Source organism: Anolis carolinensis, chromosome 3, assembly GCF_035594765.1.
Source record: "Anolis carolinensis isolate JA03-04 chromosome 3, rAnoCar3.1.pri, whole genome shotgun sequence".
Taxonomy (NCBI): domain Eukaryota; kingdom Metazoa; phylum Chordata; class Lepidosauria; order Squamata; family Dactyloidae; genus Anolis; species Anolis carolinensis.
Window position 1 is genome coordinate 10,593,129 of NC_085843.1, and position 18,622 is coordinate 10,611,750.

General features: G+C 41.2%; 1 protein-coding gene across 16 annotated transcripts in view; it reads right to left on the bottom strand.

Moving 5' to 3' along the window:
* Positions 1–18,622, bottom strand: part of tenm4 (teneurin transmembrane protein 4) — a 1,874,213-nt gene that overhangs the window by 243,916 nt on the left and 1,611,675 nt on the right. For 15 of the 16 annotated variants that reach the window (XM_062977060.1, XM_062977059.1, XM_062977071.1 and 12 more), the window contains one exon: positions 8,164–8,334. The exons of the other annotated variant lie outside the window; for it this stretch is intronic. In XM_062977060.1, the coding sequence (XP_062833130.1) occupies positions 8,164–8,334 (171 nt within the window). The remainder of the gene's footprint in view (positions 1–8,163; positions 8,335–18,622) is intronic. 16 annotated transcript variants of the gene reach the window in all.

The following is an 18,622-nucleotide window of genomic DNA, read 5'->3' on the forward strand; positions in this document are numbered from 1 at the left end:
ATCATCACCTTGCCAAAGAAGTACTCCGAGTATTGGGATGTATTCAATGAGAAAGAAGCCGAAAAATTACCCCCACATAGACCTTATGACTGTGCCATTGACTTGGTGGAGGGGGCCCCGATCCCGCGAGGGCATCTCTACTCCCTGACTGAGCCAGAGCAAGAAGCTCTCAGGGAATTCCTAGAGACAAACCTTCGCAAGGGGTTCATCAGACCCTCTCAATCCCCAGCCGCCTCCCCAGTGATGTTTGTGAAGAAGAAGTCAGGGGAACTACGCTTGGTGGTGGACTACAGAGCATTGAACAATATCACCAAGCGGAACAGCTATCCCCTGCCTTTAATCTCGGATCTACTGGATCGGCTTCGAGGAGCCAAGGTTTACACCAAGCTGGATCTTCGGGGGGCTTACAACTTAGTTCGCATCAGGGAAGGGGACGAGTGGAAGACCGCCTTCCAGACCAAATTCGGATTATTTGAGTCCCGAGTTATGAATTTCGGTTTATGCGGAGCCCCCGCAACGTTCCAGCATTTTGTCAATGACATTTTTCAGGACTATCTAGACAGGTTCTTGATAATCTACCTGGACGATTTTTTGGTGTTTTCCAGATCACAATCAGAACATGAGAACCACGTCAAAATGGTGTTACAACGATTGCGGGATCATGGACTTTATGCCAAGCTGGAAAAATGCGCTTTTGATCTACAAGAGGTAGATTTCCTTGGTTACCGCATCTCGCCTCTAGGGCTTTCCATGGACCCAGCCAAAGTTTCAGCAGTATTGGAATGGCGGGCGCCAACTAACAAGAAAGAGGTGCAGCGTTTCTTGGGGTTCGCGAACTACTACCGCAAGTTCATTCCAGATTTTGCCCGCTGGTCCGACCCCATCACTAGCTGCATCCGTGGAAAGCAGCCTTTCCGCTGGACTGATCAAGCAGAGAAAGGGTTCCAGCAACTAAAGAAACTATTCACCTCCCAGCCAATTCTACAGCACCCAAATCCTGGAACCCCTTTTGTGGTGCAAGCGGACGCCTCTGATGTGGCAATTGGGGCTGTACTCTTACAACCGGTGGGAGATCACCTCCACCCCTGTGCCTTTTATTCTCGTCAACTAACCACACCAGAGAGGAATTACACCATTTGGGAAAAAGAACTACTGGCCATAAAGGCAGCCTTTGAAACTTGGAGACATTGGCTAGAAGGGGCCAAATTTCCCATTGAAGTCCACACTGATCATCGTAATCTAGAACATCTAAGAACTGCCCGCAAACTAAATCAGAGGCAGCAACGTTGGGCTTTATTCTTTGAACGTTTCAACTTCCAGATCCATTATGTGACCCCAGCCCAAACCAAGCAAGCAGACGCCCTGTCACGTAAACCGGAATACGCTGCAGGACGCAAGGAGACCTTTGAATCCCAACTGCTACAACCTGAGAACTTTGCCACGCTCACGGTGGGGAACACCAAATCCATTCCCATTGGTTCAACTTCCCCTACTCCAGGACCCATCTGTGCTCAAGAAATCAGGGCTAGTCAGCAAGCAGATGCCTGGGCGCAGGACCAACTTCGCCAAGGTCTGCATTTCCCCTTTTCGCTTAAAGATGGGCTGCTCTGCTATAGAAATCATGTCTATATCCCACCCGGACCGGGCAGAGAAAAAGCGCTTCGTCTGTGTCATGACTGCAAACCAGCAGGACACTTCGGACTATTTAAAACTATGCATTTGATCCTAAGGGATTTTTGGTGGCCCAAGATCCGCAAGGATGTGGAAAAATATGTCAACACCTGCCCAGTATGCCAGCGCTCCAAGATACGAAGGGAGAAGCCCTCAGGGCTTTTACACCCCCTTCCTACCCCATCTCGCCCATGGGAAATAATTTCCGCGGATTTCATCACTGACCTACCACCTTCCTGTGGATTCACCACGATCTTAGTGGTGGTGGACCTATTCACCAAGTTAGCCCATTTCATTCCCTGCGAAGGCCTCCCCACGGCCAAGGAAACTGCGGATCTATTTCTTCAACATGTCTTCAGACTACATGGATTGCCCAAGAGTTTAGTCACAGACCGTGGATCTCAATTCACCTCTCGTTTTTGGAAGGCACTACAAAAACTATTGGGCATAGACTCTCGCTTATCTTCAGCTCATCATCCCCAAACAGATGGGCAAACGGAGCGCACCAATGCCACTTTGGAGCAGTATCTTCGCTGTTATGTAAACTATCAACAGGACAATTGGGCTTCTCTGTTACCACTGTCTGAGTTTGCCTACAACAATGGAGTTCAAGCTTCTACAAAAGAAACGCCGTTCTTTGCAAACTACGGCTTCCATCCACGTTTCTTTCCCCCTGTCATTGAAACTTCAGAGGTTCCCGCAGCAGAGGATTGGCTGCAGGAACTCACAGCGGTGCAACAACTTTTGCTCCAGCAACTGGACCAAGCCAAGGAGGACTATAAACGCCACGCTGACAAACATCGCCAGCCGGGCCCTGAAATCAAGGTAGGAGATCGGGTTTTCCTGTCCACTCGCTTTCTGCCCTCCCACCGCCCTTGCCGGAAGTTAGATGCCCGTTTCATTGGTCCCTATCCAGTGGTGGCGCAATTAAACCCCGTGACTTTCAAACTCCAACTCCCGCGTTCAATGCGCATTCACCCAGTGTTTCACCGTTCCCTGCTCCTTCCGGCGGATGGTGTGCGACCTGATACAGACCAACCGGCCCCCCCTCCTGTTTTGATGAATGGGGAGGAGGAGTTCGAGGTTGAGGACATTTTGGATTCTCGCTTTCACCGCCGCCGCCTACAATATCTCATTGACTGGGTGGGTTTTGGCCCTGAGGAACGCTCTTGGGAAGACGCCTCCACAGTCCATGCCCCTGATCTAACCCGTCGCTTTCATCAGACCTATCCCACCAAACCGCGACCTCGCGCCTCGGGGAGAGGGCCCCAGTTTGGGAGGGGCCTTGAGGAGGGGGATAGTGTGATGACCCATGGGCCTTGTAGTCCTGCTCAGGACATTGTAATCCCTGATGAAGAAGAAAACTTGGGTTTTTTACCTTCCCAGTCAGAACTGGATTCCTCTCAGCCAGATCTTTCCCAGGCAGATCTGGGAACCTTGCACCTGCAAGAAAGTTGTCTCCCAGAAGTATGTCAAACAAGCCCAGAGCCTACTTCTCCCGTATTCTTGCGCCGGGAGTTTTGTAAACAACAGAGAAGTTTGGATTCAGCTTCGCGCAGGAGTGCGAGGATTGCAGCTAAGAATGTGGCCAATTAAGACTGCTTCTCGTGAGAATCTTTGGGGAGTCTCACATCTGGTCTCAGAGTTAGCTTTCGGTTCTGATTCCCAGAGAACTGCTTCGGCGGGAAGCTAGACTCTATTTAGGTGTTTTACCCGCGTAGTAACTTCGCGGAGTCAATTCGTCAGCCTACGGAGCGAGTTGTGTCTGGACAGCGCGCTCCGGTTCAAGCCTCGCTCCTGCTCAAGCCTTGCCTTGCTATCCAGCCTTCGCCTTGCTTCCCAGCCTTTGTTTATCTACGGACTTTGCCTTGTTTCCCAGGATTAATCCTTGCCTTGTTCCACGGATTTATCAAGTTATTCCACGGACCTTGTTCTTGTTCTTAGTTACCTTGTTCCACGTTCAAGCCTTGTTTCAAGTATCAAGTTATTTCCTAGCCTCGCTCAAGTTTCATGGACTAAAGGACCTTGTCATCTCCCCTCACTTTGCTTGGCAAAGTGAGTGTTTCGGTTATTGGATTACAACTTTGGACCTTAATATTTCTTATTGGACATTGCTTTTTTGGACTAATTCTGACCTTTCCTGAAAGGTCTAATTCTGGACTATTTTCTACACTAGTTTTTATTAACTTTATATAATCCTACAATAAAGATATTAGATAGATTCTGGCCTCTGTGTATGGTTATTGGTGCTCTGCAGCCTGGGTCGTGACATGTGGGCACCTCTACTGATGTCAGTATGGGGAGTCCACAATGGCCAGAAAATACATGGAACTCTACAGTTGGTTGGGAATGCCAACAGCAACATGGATGGTGTCCTCCATCTTCCTGGTCATGTGGGCACCTCTACTGATGTCAGTTTGGGAAGTCCACAATGGCCAGAAGAATACATGGAACTCTACAGTTGGTTGGGAATGCCAACAGCAACATGGATGGTGTCCTCTGTCTTCCTGGTCATGTGGGCACCTCTACTGATGTCAGTTTGGGAAGTCCTCAATGGCCAGAAGAATATCGAGCTCTACAGTTGGTTGGGAGTGCGAACAGCACTACTACCCCCCTGTTAAGCCAGCTCCATTGGCTGCCGATATGCTACCGAGCCGAATTCAAAGTGCTGGTTTTGACCTACAAAGCCCTAAATGGCTCCGGTCCAATTTACCTATCCAAACATATCTCCTCCTATGAGCCCATAAGAACTTTAAGGTCATCTGGTGAGGCCCTGCTCTCGATCCCACCTGCTTCACAGGCGCGGCTGGTGGGGATGTGAGACAGGGCCTTCTCGGTGGTGGCTTCTCGGCTGTGTAACTCCCTCCCCAGTGACATCTGGCAGGCTCCTTCCCTTCTAGGGTTCAGAAAAAAACTAAAGACATGGCTATGTGCTCAAGCGTTCAATGAATGAACTTCCGAGCTTGACACGGTCGGTTTTTAAGATTCTGGATTAACAAGGTCTAGTGAACGAAAGGACATTACCTCGGTGCATGGTAATGTTTATTATTGTATATTGGTTTTTATGATGTTTTAAATGTTTTTAGTTTTTAATGCCTATTGTATTGTTGATGTGATGGCACTGTGTTGCCAATTTGTAAGCCGCCCTGAGTCCCCCAGGGGAGGAAGGAGGAGTAGAAATACCGGAAATAAATAAATAAATAAATGAATAAATAAATAAATAAATAAATAAACAGCAACATAGATGGTGAGGTGTGTTTCACTAGGGCTGATGTAGTGTCAACCCAGTTGGACTGTGTAGATTCTGACACACCATGATTTCAGGAGGGTTCATATTGTGCCTCTGGGGACAGTCTGGAACATTTTCTGCTCCGGATGTACTATCCAGTGTAGATCCAGCCTTGGTGACTGAAGAGGTGCATCTAGGCAGTTGCTTTCACATTTTTTTGCAGTTACAACATCCAGGAGGACAGCAATGACAGTGGGATCCATGGGCCCTTACACTATTACAGTTATATGATTCTACTTTCTGATGGCAATGTTAAAATACAATTGCTACCAAGACAATGTGAAATGCAGTCCTTTGTAATTTTACTTCTCTCTGTGTGTGGAGTGTACTTAAAAATCTAGGAAAAGAAGAAGACTCAGACAACGAAGTCACAGCCCTGAGCTTGCAGGACCAGAGCAAACAGCATGACTTGGAGTTTTCTCCTTCAGAGTTGAAGTCAACTTGAAGGCAATTATGCACAATTTGGAATTCTCGGTCAGAGAGCTCTAGTGCCCTACCAGACTACAAGTCCCAGGATTCCATAGGGTGGGCCATAGGAGTTAAGGAGTGCCACAACTGTGTAAGATGGAAGGACCTGGGAGGGAATAAATGTAAGCATGCAGGTTTTATGCAGATGCTGGCCATGAATTGTCCAATTTTTTTGTTTAAGAGAAAAGTACATGAGCAAGTGATGGCTGTGCAATTCTTGCATAAACCAACAACCTGGGTTATTTAAATTCCAGTTGGGCATTTGAATAGTCTGATGGATGACCTTTTATAGGATAAGAAAGGAGAAGTGTGCTTTTATTAACTCCCTTTGATGTTTCTATGGGTTTTTTTTTTTAATAATCTTGGCTACAAAACCCATTTCTTCTAGTTTCAGTTCTCAGGGAAACTTCATTTCTAATCAAACTGTACAGCATTAGCAATTTAAATATCTTCCAGCAGTGTTAGTTAGTTTAAATTGTTAGGGTGGTCAGTCTGGTCCTCTCATCTGTTATGAGTTTGGACCATATTTGCAAAGTTCCCTCCTCTCCCTCCACCTGGAGGGAGCAAATATTCTTGCCAGCAATATTTTCATACTTTCTCCATGCTTAATCAACATACTGGATACAGTCTTTTTCAAACAAGAAAGTATCATGCACAACTACAAATATGAAATTAAATGAAAATATGGTAGCCTTGACTGAAACATCGGTGTTTACTAAGAGTAGAAGATATTTGAGACAGGACAATAACCATGGCTGAAAGAGAGAGACACACTCTTTGGATTTTAATAAAAATCATAGTCCTTACAGGAAAAAAAAAATCAAAGCTAGAATACTTGGGAGTGGGTTGTATGTGGAAGTATGAAGGCATTTTTAGAGCCAAACGAATGCTATTTTAAGTATGCAGGCAGAACTAACTTATTGCTGAGTCCTTTGCTTTCCAAGTATGATGCATATTGAAAATCTGGAGATGATTTTGATTCAGTTGGCATTTAGCTCAGAAACACATTGTCTGCATCAGCAAAACACCTTTCATTTATATGGGAGGAAAATGCCCCTATCCTACCGAGAGCCAAATCTTGACTCGCTACCTAGGTGGGTAGTGATGGGCTTTTAAAAAGTCAGGACTTCACCTCCTCCAGGTATTTCTGCTATGGATTTACTCATTACATGTTATCTCATAGTCTGTCAAGCTGTCAATGTTTTTTCCCTGAGTGAAGGCTGGTTTCGTGTGGGACTGAATCCCAGTAAGTGACAGTGCCTCTTGGCATCTCCGGAAAGCCAGGGACGCTACGCAAGACACGGACTCTTCTTAAAACAATTAAGAAGAGAAATTGACAGGATATAGATATTGAATTGACATTCCTAAGAAAGCTTACCTAGAACTAAACAACCTTCCCTTTCTACTTACAAATAAAATATTTTGGATGGGGCCTTATTAACCCTAAAATTTGCAGATTGGATATATCTGCATGTTACAATTTCTGGGATTTCATGAGAAATGTAGGGGCTCAAGGTCTGTTATTCTATACAGTTACTCTGTATTTTATGAACTGAGCATCTGTTTCGATTTTCAATTCCTGAAAGTCCAGGGTTAAATCCAAGCATAATTAAATTAGGACCAGTGAAAATTATGAGGCTGATGCTAGCTGATATGAATTTTAGTATCACTTATTTCATTGGATTTATCCTATACAGTAGAATCTCATTTATCCAACATTCTGGATTATCCAACACATTTTTGTAGTCAATGTTTTCAATGCATTGTGATATTTTTGTGCTAAATTTGTAAATACAGTAATTACTACATAGCATTAATGTGTAATGAACTACTTTTCTGTCAAATTTGTTGTATAACATGATGTTTTGGTATTAAATTTGTAAAATCATAACCTATTTTGATGTTTAATAGGCTTTTAAAAAATCTCTCCTTATTATCCAACATATTCGCTTATCTAACATTCTGCTGGCCCGTTTATGTTGGATAAGTGAGACTCTACTGTATATCTCTTCAGCTGGACCATCCCATATACTTTCTGAAGCAGATAAGATGCAAGTCGGAAAACCTGGTCTTAAGTCATAGGTCAAAAAGAAATTAACATTCATAATTTTACATGTAGTAAAGTTTTGTAAGCAAAAGTTGGAGTGATGGAAGCTGGAGGATCTAGTAAATTCATAGAGAGGAGATCTTGCTAGTGTTTTCTGAATTTTCTAGGGTGGCTCCTTGAAAAAGTCATTTCCAAGGTTTCAGGTAACCACAGTCTGGCCAGGAATGTATCCCATACAGATATGAGGATCTAATTGTTTTGTTATGAGGCATGTTCTCCAATAGCAACAGCTCCATGTGAGAAAGCCGAACAAGCAAACATTATCAGCGTCCTGTAACCCTGTGAAAGAAGGAAGGTTGTTGCAACATTTTAAAAGGAGCATAACATTTAATAGAGGAAATGATGGCAGGAGAATTCTGGTGAAGAAATATCCTTCTTCATTAGGAAAGAGATATTTCACTTTATGGATGGTTCCAGAAGGATTGTGGACTAGCACTTAACACTGAAAATGGGAGAGAGGCAAACAAGGATGGACAACTATTGACTCTAGAGTATGATGAAGCGGGAAACGTTCTGAGATGCGGTGGTACTGGTGGGAAACAAAGAGCGATGAAGCTATGAGGGTGGATGTCTGGAATTCAGAAGCAGACATAAAAGACTCAAAACAAGGACAACACACCAACCATACCTTCGCCGGCTCCTTTGCCTTTCCTGTCAGGTAACTCTAACCCCGTGCCCCCCGAGGAATATAAGGAGACGTCCGTTGGCACTGGCCAACTGCTGGCTGTGTCTTCCGTGATCTCATACATCTGCCCTTCCATCGGCTGCAGGTGCCAGTTTAGGCCAAACAGGTGCATGGCTGTGGTGAGCAATGAGAAAAGTCATCTTTGTAAGGAGGGGTTGCTTTTTCGGCCGAGGAGAAATTTTAAATTTTAAAAACGGGCTCTTTCTCGATTCCCAGTGCTCTGAAGCTAGCTGTAGGCCCCCTATCAAAAAGATCCCCAGTGGCATATTTGGACCATGGGACTTTCATTGTAACCTAGGTTGAGCCCAGTGTCCATATAGGCCATATAAAATGTTTTCACCTTGAGCCCGCTATAAGCTGTCCAGACCATGTATGGCCCGTTCTACAGCAGAAGTGGTGCTTCCAGTCTTTGATCCAACACAAGAAAAACCATAGGTTTGCTGGATCATCTGGAGTGACCCCTTTTGTTTCAAATGTATGCACAGCTGAATCGTGTTGGATCCAACATGATTCAATGTCCATATGTCAAAACAATCTACTGTGCCTTGCTGGCCAGAAGTAGATCCTCAGCAGAACTTCTGGTGACCACATGGCTGTGGGCCCTGTTGTGACCTCACCAAAAGTGGCACCAGCAAAGCTTTGCTGGGAAGCTGCTTCTGGCTGGTGAAACAATGGCAGCAAGCCCCAGGTGGACAGGACTCTAGTGCCGACCCACTGACCGCTTGGCTGGCCATCTCAATTGCAAAATAGCTTTGGGTTTTTCCCATGCTGTATTCAAGGTGGTTCTGGAGCTGATTACTCCAGATTATTTTGCAGCCAAAATTTCCAATGGCTGGGGTAAAGCATTTCCAAAAGAACTTGTCCTTCCTTATACAACACAACCAGGAGCGCCATCAATGGATATAGATCTCTCTACTCCAATTAATGGACCACGTAAGAACAATGATAGGAAATTCAATAGCAGAGACTATTACAGAGGCTGTTTGGCTTCTGAAGGGGGTTATGAGAGCTGAGAACATGTTTAGACAAATAAATATCCTCAACAAACATATATAGACATCTGCCAGGTTTGCTGAGCTAAGACGGAGACACAGCAGTTATTAGAGAATAGTTGGATGTGAAAGACACATTTCTCTGTCTCTCTTATTTACTGATTTTCTCCTGCAAAGTTTTTACATGTAGGTTTATGAACCTCAGGGGTAAAATTCAGCATCCCATTCTAACAGTTCTCTCATCTTGAATTGTACTAATAGAACAATAACCCTCTGGTTACTTTCCCACACATCTATTTCCACCCTAAACCAGCCAAGAGTGATGTTCATTAGCATTGGTTATGGGTATTTTCAACCTGTGTTAATAAAGATCTTTTGACAGTACACAGTTATACCACCTCTGATTGCCAGGTTTGCATCAATCCAATCCTGGTTTGCCAAGCTGCTAGAGCTCTGTAGCAAAGAAATCTAAATACATTAAAAAATCCCGGGATTCCATTGCATGGAGACATGGCAGTTAGATCAAAGTGCTATAATTGTTCAGTATGAAATAAAGCCTTGTTTTCCTCCACAATCATTTTTTAATTTACATAATTATCCAAATCCACAGTAGACACAATTAATTTATTTAACAGACTTATGTTACTTATACTTGCTTGAATTTAAATGAGGCTTTCTCCCCCTTCCTGCCTATCCTTTCCGATTTGATAGAAAGACAGTCACACTGTGGCAAGAATGACATTTGTACCACAGTTCACATAGATGGAACAACACTGCCATATAATGCAATTTGGGACTGAATTATATGGTCAGCGTACACACATATAATGCAGTGGGTCTACACTGACCATATAATGCTGTTCCAAATAGCATTATGTGGCAGTGTAGATCCAGCCATAGTGCTATGTATTCATTGCTGATTAACACTGGGAGGAGAATGAAACAAGGGCTAATCTGCCTCACCCACTTTTCATTTTCCCTTTTCCCCATATACTTGAGTATAAGCCTAGTTTTTCAGCCCTTTTTTAGGGCTGAAAAAGCTCCCCTTGGCTTATACTTGAGCGAGGGTCCTGGCCAGCTTCTATTCAGGTTGGCTTATACTTGAGTATAAAGGTATTCAGAGTTGGACAGTCTTATCTTATTAAAATCTTATTATTATCTTAAATTACAGTTTTATATAAATATTCAAAAACATTGAACCTACTGATGCCTCAAATAATGCAATTTTATTAATATCTATTTTATTTTTGAAATTGACCTGTAGCTGCTGCATTTCCCACCCTCGTCTTATACTCGAGTCAATAAGTTTTCCCAGTTTTTGTGGTAAAATTAAGTGCCTCGGCTTATATTCAGGTCGGCTTATACTCGAGTATATACGGTATCTAGTTCTCAACTTTTCCTTCCTGCATACTTTCCTTGACACAGATTGGAGCCTATCAGAAATCTCAGGAATCCCTTGTTTTGAATTTGTAAAGGACTCTGCAAATCTTATCAGTCCACATCCCCTCAAATACTGCCAATCATTCTGCCCACATACACCAGTGTATTATTACTGATGAAACAAGGCTGCCCTGAAATAAAGAAATGTTTTGATTGGCACAAAATGGCTAGTCACCTGAGGAAAGTATTATTTGCTTTGGATAAGTGATTGATGATGTACAACTGTGTTTCCCTACAAAGCATAACATTTCTCAATTACTTCTCCATGGAGCTTCTCAGTCCAGGCTTGGAAAACACGAAGGAGATGATGGAAGGCAAATACTCAATTCACATAAAGCAGTTATGGAATGAACCTTCCACTTCTGTTGACTGTAGGCCCAGTCTTAAGTTAGGCCAATGATATGGCAATCAGACTAGAAAGGTTCATTATTGTGGTGGTTCTGTAATATAAGAACTTCAAGATCCGGTAGAAAGATGAGTACCTCCCACATCATGTGTCATCTTGGTTCCCACAAAAACAACTCAGCCGTGTGTACTTCTCCTTCCCAAGTGATCTTCAGAAGACATCATGTTGTACTGCCCTTGTGTCATTATAATAACATTAGCTGTGCCCAGCCACGTGTTGCTGTGGCGAAGTATGGTGGTATGGGAAATAAAGTATTGAGGAATTGGTGGTAGTTAAGGTAAAGGATAAAGGTTTTCCCCACAATGAAGTCTTCTACATAGCCTTTCTTCTTAATTGTGTTTGCCCTACCCAGAGCATGTGCACTGCACTTTTTTCTACCTTGCTACAACTGCAGTTTTGGCATTCTCCTAAGACAGTGGTTCTCAACCTGTGGGTCCCCAGGTGTTTTGACCTACAACTCCCAGAAATCCCAGCCAGTTTACCAACTGTTGGGATTTCTGGGAGTTAAAGGCCAAAACATCTGTGGACCCACAAGTTGAGAACCACATTTCTATGACCTTGCTCTGCTTTGCAGTATTGAGATTACAGAGGAAGGACATTATCACACAAGGAAAAATGAAGAACTAAGAGGTTCTCCTTGTCATTGAAAAGAGACAATTTAAAATGTATTCCAAAACCATGTTATGTTAATATGAAAACAGCTAAAACATCCAAATAAGATACAAATGATAAGAATAGTATACACAGCTAGGAAATTGTTCTTGTTCGTTATTGTGGGTTTATATTTCTTTGGTAGACTTTTTATTGTTACTATTCCTCTTGTCCCTGCTGCTGAATGATTTTGTAAGTATTCCATATAAAGTTGGTTTAATTGCTTGTTTACAGTGGAACCCTAGGCTACTAACCCCAAGTTTACCTGGCATTGTGTCATTAAATAAATTGCTCAGTTCAATTCATATCACAATCCACATATGATTCCCAAATCCCTTTCAGTGAATAAGGCACAAAATGAATAGTCAAGGCAGGGGTCCCCAAACTAAGGCCCGGGGGCCGGATGCGGCCCTCCAAGGTCATTTACCTGGCCCGCGCCCTCATTTATATCCGTTTTAATAATATAATATATTATATACACTAGGGTCTCACTTATTCAAGCCTCGCTTATCCAAGGCTCTGGATAATCCAAGCCATTTTTGTAGTCAATGTTTTCAATATATCGTGATATGTTTGTGCTAAATTCGTAAATACAGTAATTACAACATAACATTACTGCGTATTGAACTACTTTTTCTGTCAAATTTATTGTATAACATGAAGTTTTGGTGCTTAATTTGTAAAATCATAACCTAATTTGATGTTTAATAGGCTTTTCCTTAATCCCTCCTTATTATCCAAGATATTCGCTTATCCAAGTTTCTGCCGGCCCATTTAGCTTGGATAAGTGAGACTCTACTGTACATATTATATTGATAATAATATTATTTTATACAATATAATACTAATAATAATACCATATAATATTAATTATATGTTATATATTACATATAATATTACAGTATAGTGATATAGTTCAATATAGTAATATATAATGCTAATTTTGTGCTATGCTAATAATATAATATATTGTATGTACAAACAGCTGCTCTGAGTTCCCTTCTGGGTGAAAAGGATGGGATATAAATGTAGTAAATAAATGTAGTAAATGAATAAATAAATAATTTTGGATTTAAGCTCACCCAAAGTCTGAAATGACTTGAAGACACACAACAACAACAATCCTAATTAACCTGACTATCTCATTGGCCAGAAGCAGGCCCACACTTCCTATTGAAATCCTGATAGATTTATGTTGGTTAAAATTATTTTCATTTTTCAATATTGTATTGTTCTTTCATTGTTATTGTTGTTGTTTTGCACTACTAATAAGATATGTGCAGTGTGCATAGGATTTTTTTTCCCCAAATGATAATTCGGCCCCTCAACCGTCTGAAGGATTGTGAACTGGCCCTCTGCTTTAAAACTTTGAGGACCCCTGAGTCAAGGTATTTGGTGGGAGAGGAGTTCTTTCAATCTTATTTCTTCTTTCCTTAAACGAAAGAAGAACTAATTTAAGCTTTCTTCTGATTGGGTCAAGTGTGCATGGTTCAAATTTGAAAATCATAGATGAAAATCCCAATTGGATTTGTCAAAACCAAAGTTTGGCATTTTGCACATTGTCTGTCTCTGTGTATTCTGCAAAATCAGGGTATAGATAAATTCCATCAAACAGCATATACCTAAAATCCAGGCATCATAAAACTGTACACAAGCACGGTATATGCTGAGGAATAAGTTTGTATGATTAGCTATTGCCTACGAAAAGCAGAGAGGAAAACCAAAACAACTTCCTGTATCATTTCTCTCTCTTCCCCATCGTAAACATTTCATATTTAATCATGATCCAAATTTCCCTTTGGGCTCTCTGCTGTTCTCCGATTTGCCATTCCCTCCCATCAAAATGGCATTTCCTGATGAAGGGAGCACATGCGTCCAACCTTCCCCCCAATTTTGCACCGCACACGCTCCAGGAAAGTGTACAGTGGCATTAGCATCAAGTCTACTCAACATAATTAGGAGCAGAAAAACCGAAAAAAGAACCACTCCTAAGACGGCAGTTTTGTTTATAACAACATGCCAGACTTTGTCAAGGATTTCTAGAAAGAAGCATGGGAGAGAAGGTCAAAGCTACAAAATTTCACGATGGAACCTGAGTTTTTTGAACTTGCTTCACAAGGAAAAACTAACTTGGAACTGAATAAATTTTTCTAACTGCTCACCCCAAATCTAACTTCCCAAATCTCACATTCAGTCACAAAAAGTCATTATTTTATACTACTAAACCTCAAAAGCCCAGCAAACCAACATTCAAATAGTTAAGTGGTTCGGTTTGCTCCTCAGCTTCAGAGGTTTTGATCTTCAGACTCCTCAAAGAAAGGGGGCAAAGTATTGCCTGATACAATATTTGTCAGTTTAGAGAAGATGACCAACCATAGTTAGTTAAAAAAACATGGTTTGCAAACTCTCTTTGAAACCATGATTTCTGATTCTGGTCTGTTGCTGTCAAATGGTGGTGACAGTTGCTCATCCATGGGCAACAAGTTCTCCTTAAATAATGAACCAACTCTGATACAGTTGACAATTGAAGAGATCATATACAACTGTTGGCATATCATACAAAATTGACATACCATACAATTGGAAAATATTGGCCACAACTTAATTGGTTGCCGTTGTCTTTGCATGAGTCCAGACACTGGAATTGCCCAGTTCATGTGTTGGTTAATGAGTTACCATCCCGGCCTGATGTCGAAATCACATTGGGATGGCAGAATAATCCAGGAGAACCTCCAAATCCCCATTAAGAGATCCCAGCCAATGTTATATCCACTTCAGTAATACAGGACTCATACCACTCATCGATCACCCCTAAGTCATGACAACCCAAGAACAAAGAAATCCAAGTTATAACAGGATGCCCTGTTAGATGCCCTTTCCGCAAAGACTTACAGGACCACTACCCAGCATTAAAATATATACTGGGCTGTGGATGGGAATGGAAAACACCCCTTAACCCTTCCAGCCAATGAGTATGAACAATCAGTTCTGAATTCATTGGCCAGCCTTTCCTGACACTTCTGGGGTCAATCTTCCAGAATATTTTGCTGTGACCCGGACAGCATACTTCTCACACAGTAAGTTGAGTGATACTCTTTGGGTTGAAGGCAAGAGAACTGTATCATCTCTGTGTCTTTTGGTATCTGGTGCCATTTGGTTCTAGGACCCCTTGTAGATGCCAAAATCTATGGATGCGCAAGTATATAATGGTAGAATAACATGGTGTCACACATAAAATGGAGAATTGTGGAATTTTGTGTTTTTTTGGAATATTTTCAAGCTGTGGATGGTTTGTTAGCAAAAAGGCTAATAAACATTTAGAAAATTCCACATATATTCTCAGGGAGAATGGGAAGAAGCTGACTGGAATGGGAAAGTCTTCAAACCTATCTTAGTCACACAGTTTCCAAATTTTAAATACTTAATTGTTTTTACATTTTGCCAATTCCTTCTCACATACAACCTTTACCTTTACATACAAAGGATCTGCAACAGAAGGTAAAATGCTTTTTAGAAGTTCTGAAAAGCAAAGTGGATTTTTTTTAAAAAAAAAATAGGAGAGAGACAGACAGAGAAAAAGGCATTTTCCAACGGACTCAGACCAAACCAACTGGTGACATTTCCTTGGACATTATCCCTAGTTAGCAAGAAATGAAAGAAGGCAATGACATTCAAAATCCTTTCTTAACAATATACCATATTCTACCCTGTGTGAAATGTCCAATACGTTTGAAACTAAAAGCACAGTTCACTTAATGGTCATTTAAAAAAAGATATTCCAATATCAGGAGTAGGCAGAATGGTGCACGTGTCACCGGGGCCATTTCCGTAGACCTCAAGGCTGCCCAAAAAGCCCCAAAATACCCTTTAGTGTAGGTGAAAAGTATTTCCACTACATTTTGGTTAGAAAAATGTTCCTGATATGACTTTTTTGATCAAAGAAACAAATAGGAAATGAATTTCATGCACATAGTGTTGTTGAAAGCAGTCTCAAAACAGGGTGAAAATGTCCCCCATGTTTCCTAAGATGATGCTACACCAGGCATGGGCAAGCTTTGACCCTGCAGGTGTTTTGAACTTCAACTCCCACAATTCCTAACAGCCTACCATTTGCCCATGCTTGCTCTACACTGCAGAATGAATGCAGTTTGACATCACTTTAATGGAATCAAGGGATTTGTAGTTTTGCAAGGTCTTTAGCCTTGTCTTCCAAGCAGTGTGGGTGCCTCTCCAAATTACAACTCTCGGAATTCAATAGCATTGAGCCATGGATTCTGAAGTGGCTTCAAACTGCATGAATTCTACAATGTGGATGCACTCCAGATGACATTTGGGGGCACATTTTGATTTTTGAGAGATTGGGAGTGAGCATCTTGGGTTAGTTCATGTGGCCTCCTATGTTTCCAAATTTACCCACCCTGCTCTGTATTAAGGCATTGATTGATTCTGGTGATTTTAGACCTCTTTGTAAAATAAAAAAACTGCCGTTCTCCCAGAATCCTCCCATCAGAACAGTGAATGCTTTCATTCTGTAGGTGCTGTGGCCTTAAAAAGAGCAATTTTTCCAAGCTCGACTTCTCCGTGCATGCATTGTGTGATTTGCTTTGCCTCTGCTCCACGCAATTAATGGAACTCATTTCGTTTCTCCCGTGTTCCTTTCCAGCGCCAGTTACTGCAGAAGTTTTAAAACAAAATTATAATGCTGTTTCAACTGTATTTATTTTTATGCAAAGTGCATCCATTGCCACCTTATGAAGAGGAAATGGTGTTTTGTCACGGCAATTATTATTATAATGTGCACAATCCACCACATTCCACTCCTGCAAGGGAGTGTGTTAATAACCAATCCCTCTGATTATCCCTGATGGAATGCTAATGCCCCTCATCTTTCACTTTAGTAACTAGTCTCTTCCTTTTTTTATTTATTTTGAAGGCAAGATCATTATCTTTTAATACCAGAAAATCCTCACAGTGTTCTACGTTTCTACTTTTCTACTGTTGCTTGGCCGCTTGCTTTCTCCCTTCCCTTGCTTTTTTATAGAATCTTCCATACGATCCAGGTTGCGAAGCTCTTAAAAGCGATCATGTCCAATTGTAAAGCTTTGTGTAATTATAGTATGTGTTAATTGATTAACTGATTGATCTTTTACATTTTTGTTATCATTATGTGCCCTAACATTGGCTTTGTCTCATGGTTACCTTATGGAAGAGAGATCCTCACTGATATTCTACACTGGCTGCTTAGTTACAAATGTGGAACTACGGCCCCATCTACACTGCCATATAAACCAGTTTCTGAATCCAGATTATCTGCTTTGAACTGAATTATATGGCCGTATGGACTTATAAAATCCAGTTCAAAGAAAATAATCTGGATTCAGAAACTCGAATATTGTTTTATCTACAGCAGTCGCTGTATTTTATTGTTTCTACCGGGGGGGACTGTGAATTTATGTTGTTGTGTTGACTGTTTATTGTTTATACAGTAGAGTCTTACTTATCCAAGCTAAACAGGCCGGCAGAAGCTTGGATAAGCGAATATCTTGGATAATAAGGAGGGATTAAGGAAAAGCCTATTAAACATCAAATTAGGTTATGATTTTACAATTTAAGCACCAAAACATCATGTTATACAACAAATTTGACAGAAAAGTAGTTCAATACGCGGTAATGTTATGTTGTAATTACTATATTTACGAATTTAGCACCAAAATATCATGATATATTGAAAACATTGACTACAAAAATGGCTTGGATAATCCAGAATCTTGGATAAGCGAGGCTTGGATAAGTGAGACTCTACTGTATTCCAAAATTTGGGGGAAAAATTGAACTAAGCAACATCTGTGGTCCCAGGCATTTTGGAGAAGGGATGCTGAACTTGCAGACCAAAAGGTCCCAGTGTGACCTTTCAGCTCCTGCCAACCTAGCAGTTCGAAAACATGCCAGTGTGAGTAGATCAATAGGTACTGCTCTGGCGGGAAGGTAATGGTGCTCCATGCAGTCATGCCGGCCACATGACCTTGGAGGAGTCTATGGACAACGCCGGCTCTTTGGCTTAGAAATGAAGATGAGCACCAACCCCCATAGTCAGACATGACTGGACTTAACGTCAGGGGAAACCTTCACCTTTACCTATTACAAAACATTTAATATGTTACAATTGCCTTATTATATCAACTATACCCAGATCAAGATCCACTCTCCACCCCTCAACATCATTCATATAGTGTTATAAAAAATACCTGTCAGTTCTCCATATAATTATTGTAACATATTTTGTCATGGTTCATTCACAATTGGTCATTTGGTGTCTTGAATTCACCATTATCTTTACACACAGCTAATAAAAGCTTTTCATGTATTATCAAATAGATATTCTTTTATTTCTCCTTTTGCTAACCTTAATTTATAGAGTAACCTTTCCTACAAGGCTATAGCTCATGTCCTGTTTAACCAATTATTTATTGATAAATTCTCTAATTTTTTGCAGGTTCTGACTATTTTGAGTCTTTTGGAACACGAGTAATATATTGTATTTACCAAACCCTTTTTCTTACTTTCAAATACAGAATCATGAGTAGAGCTCCCCTGAAATGTTTCCCCTACTATTTGGCTTATCCATGATAGAACTAGAATAGAAAATGGAAGATAAAATACTAAATTATAGAGAAACCAAAAATAGGAAGGCAAGAAATCCACATTTAACCACATTTAGAATCAAAACATGTATATATCTTTGTAGTTTAGACCTATATGTAATTAGAATAGAGATATATGCTGTGTAATTCGATATGTAATTGTTGTTAGGTGTTTATGTATGCATAAGTACTGTTGTATATTTATCTGTGGGTTTTTCTATTAAAATTTTAATTAAAAATACTGGGGGAAGAACTATAATTTATCATTATTA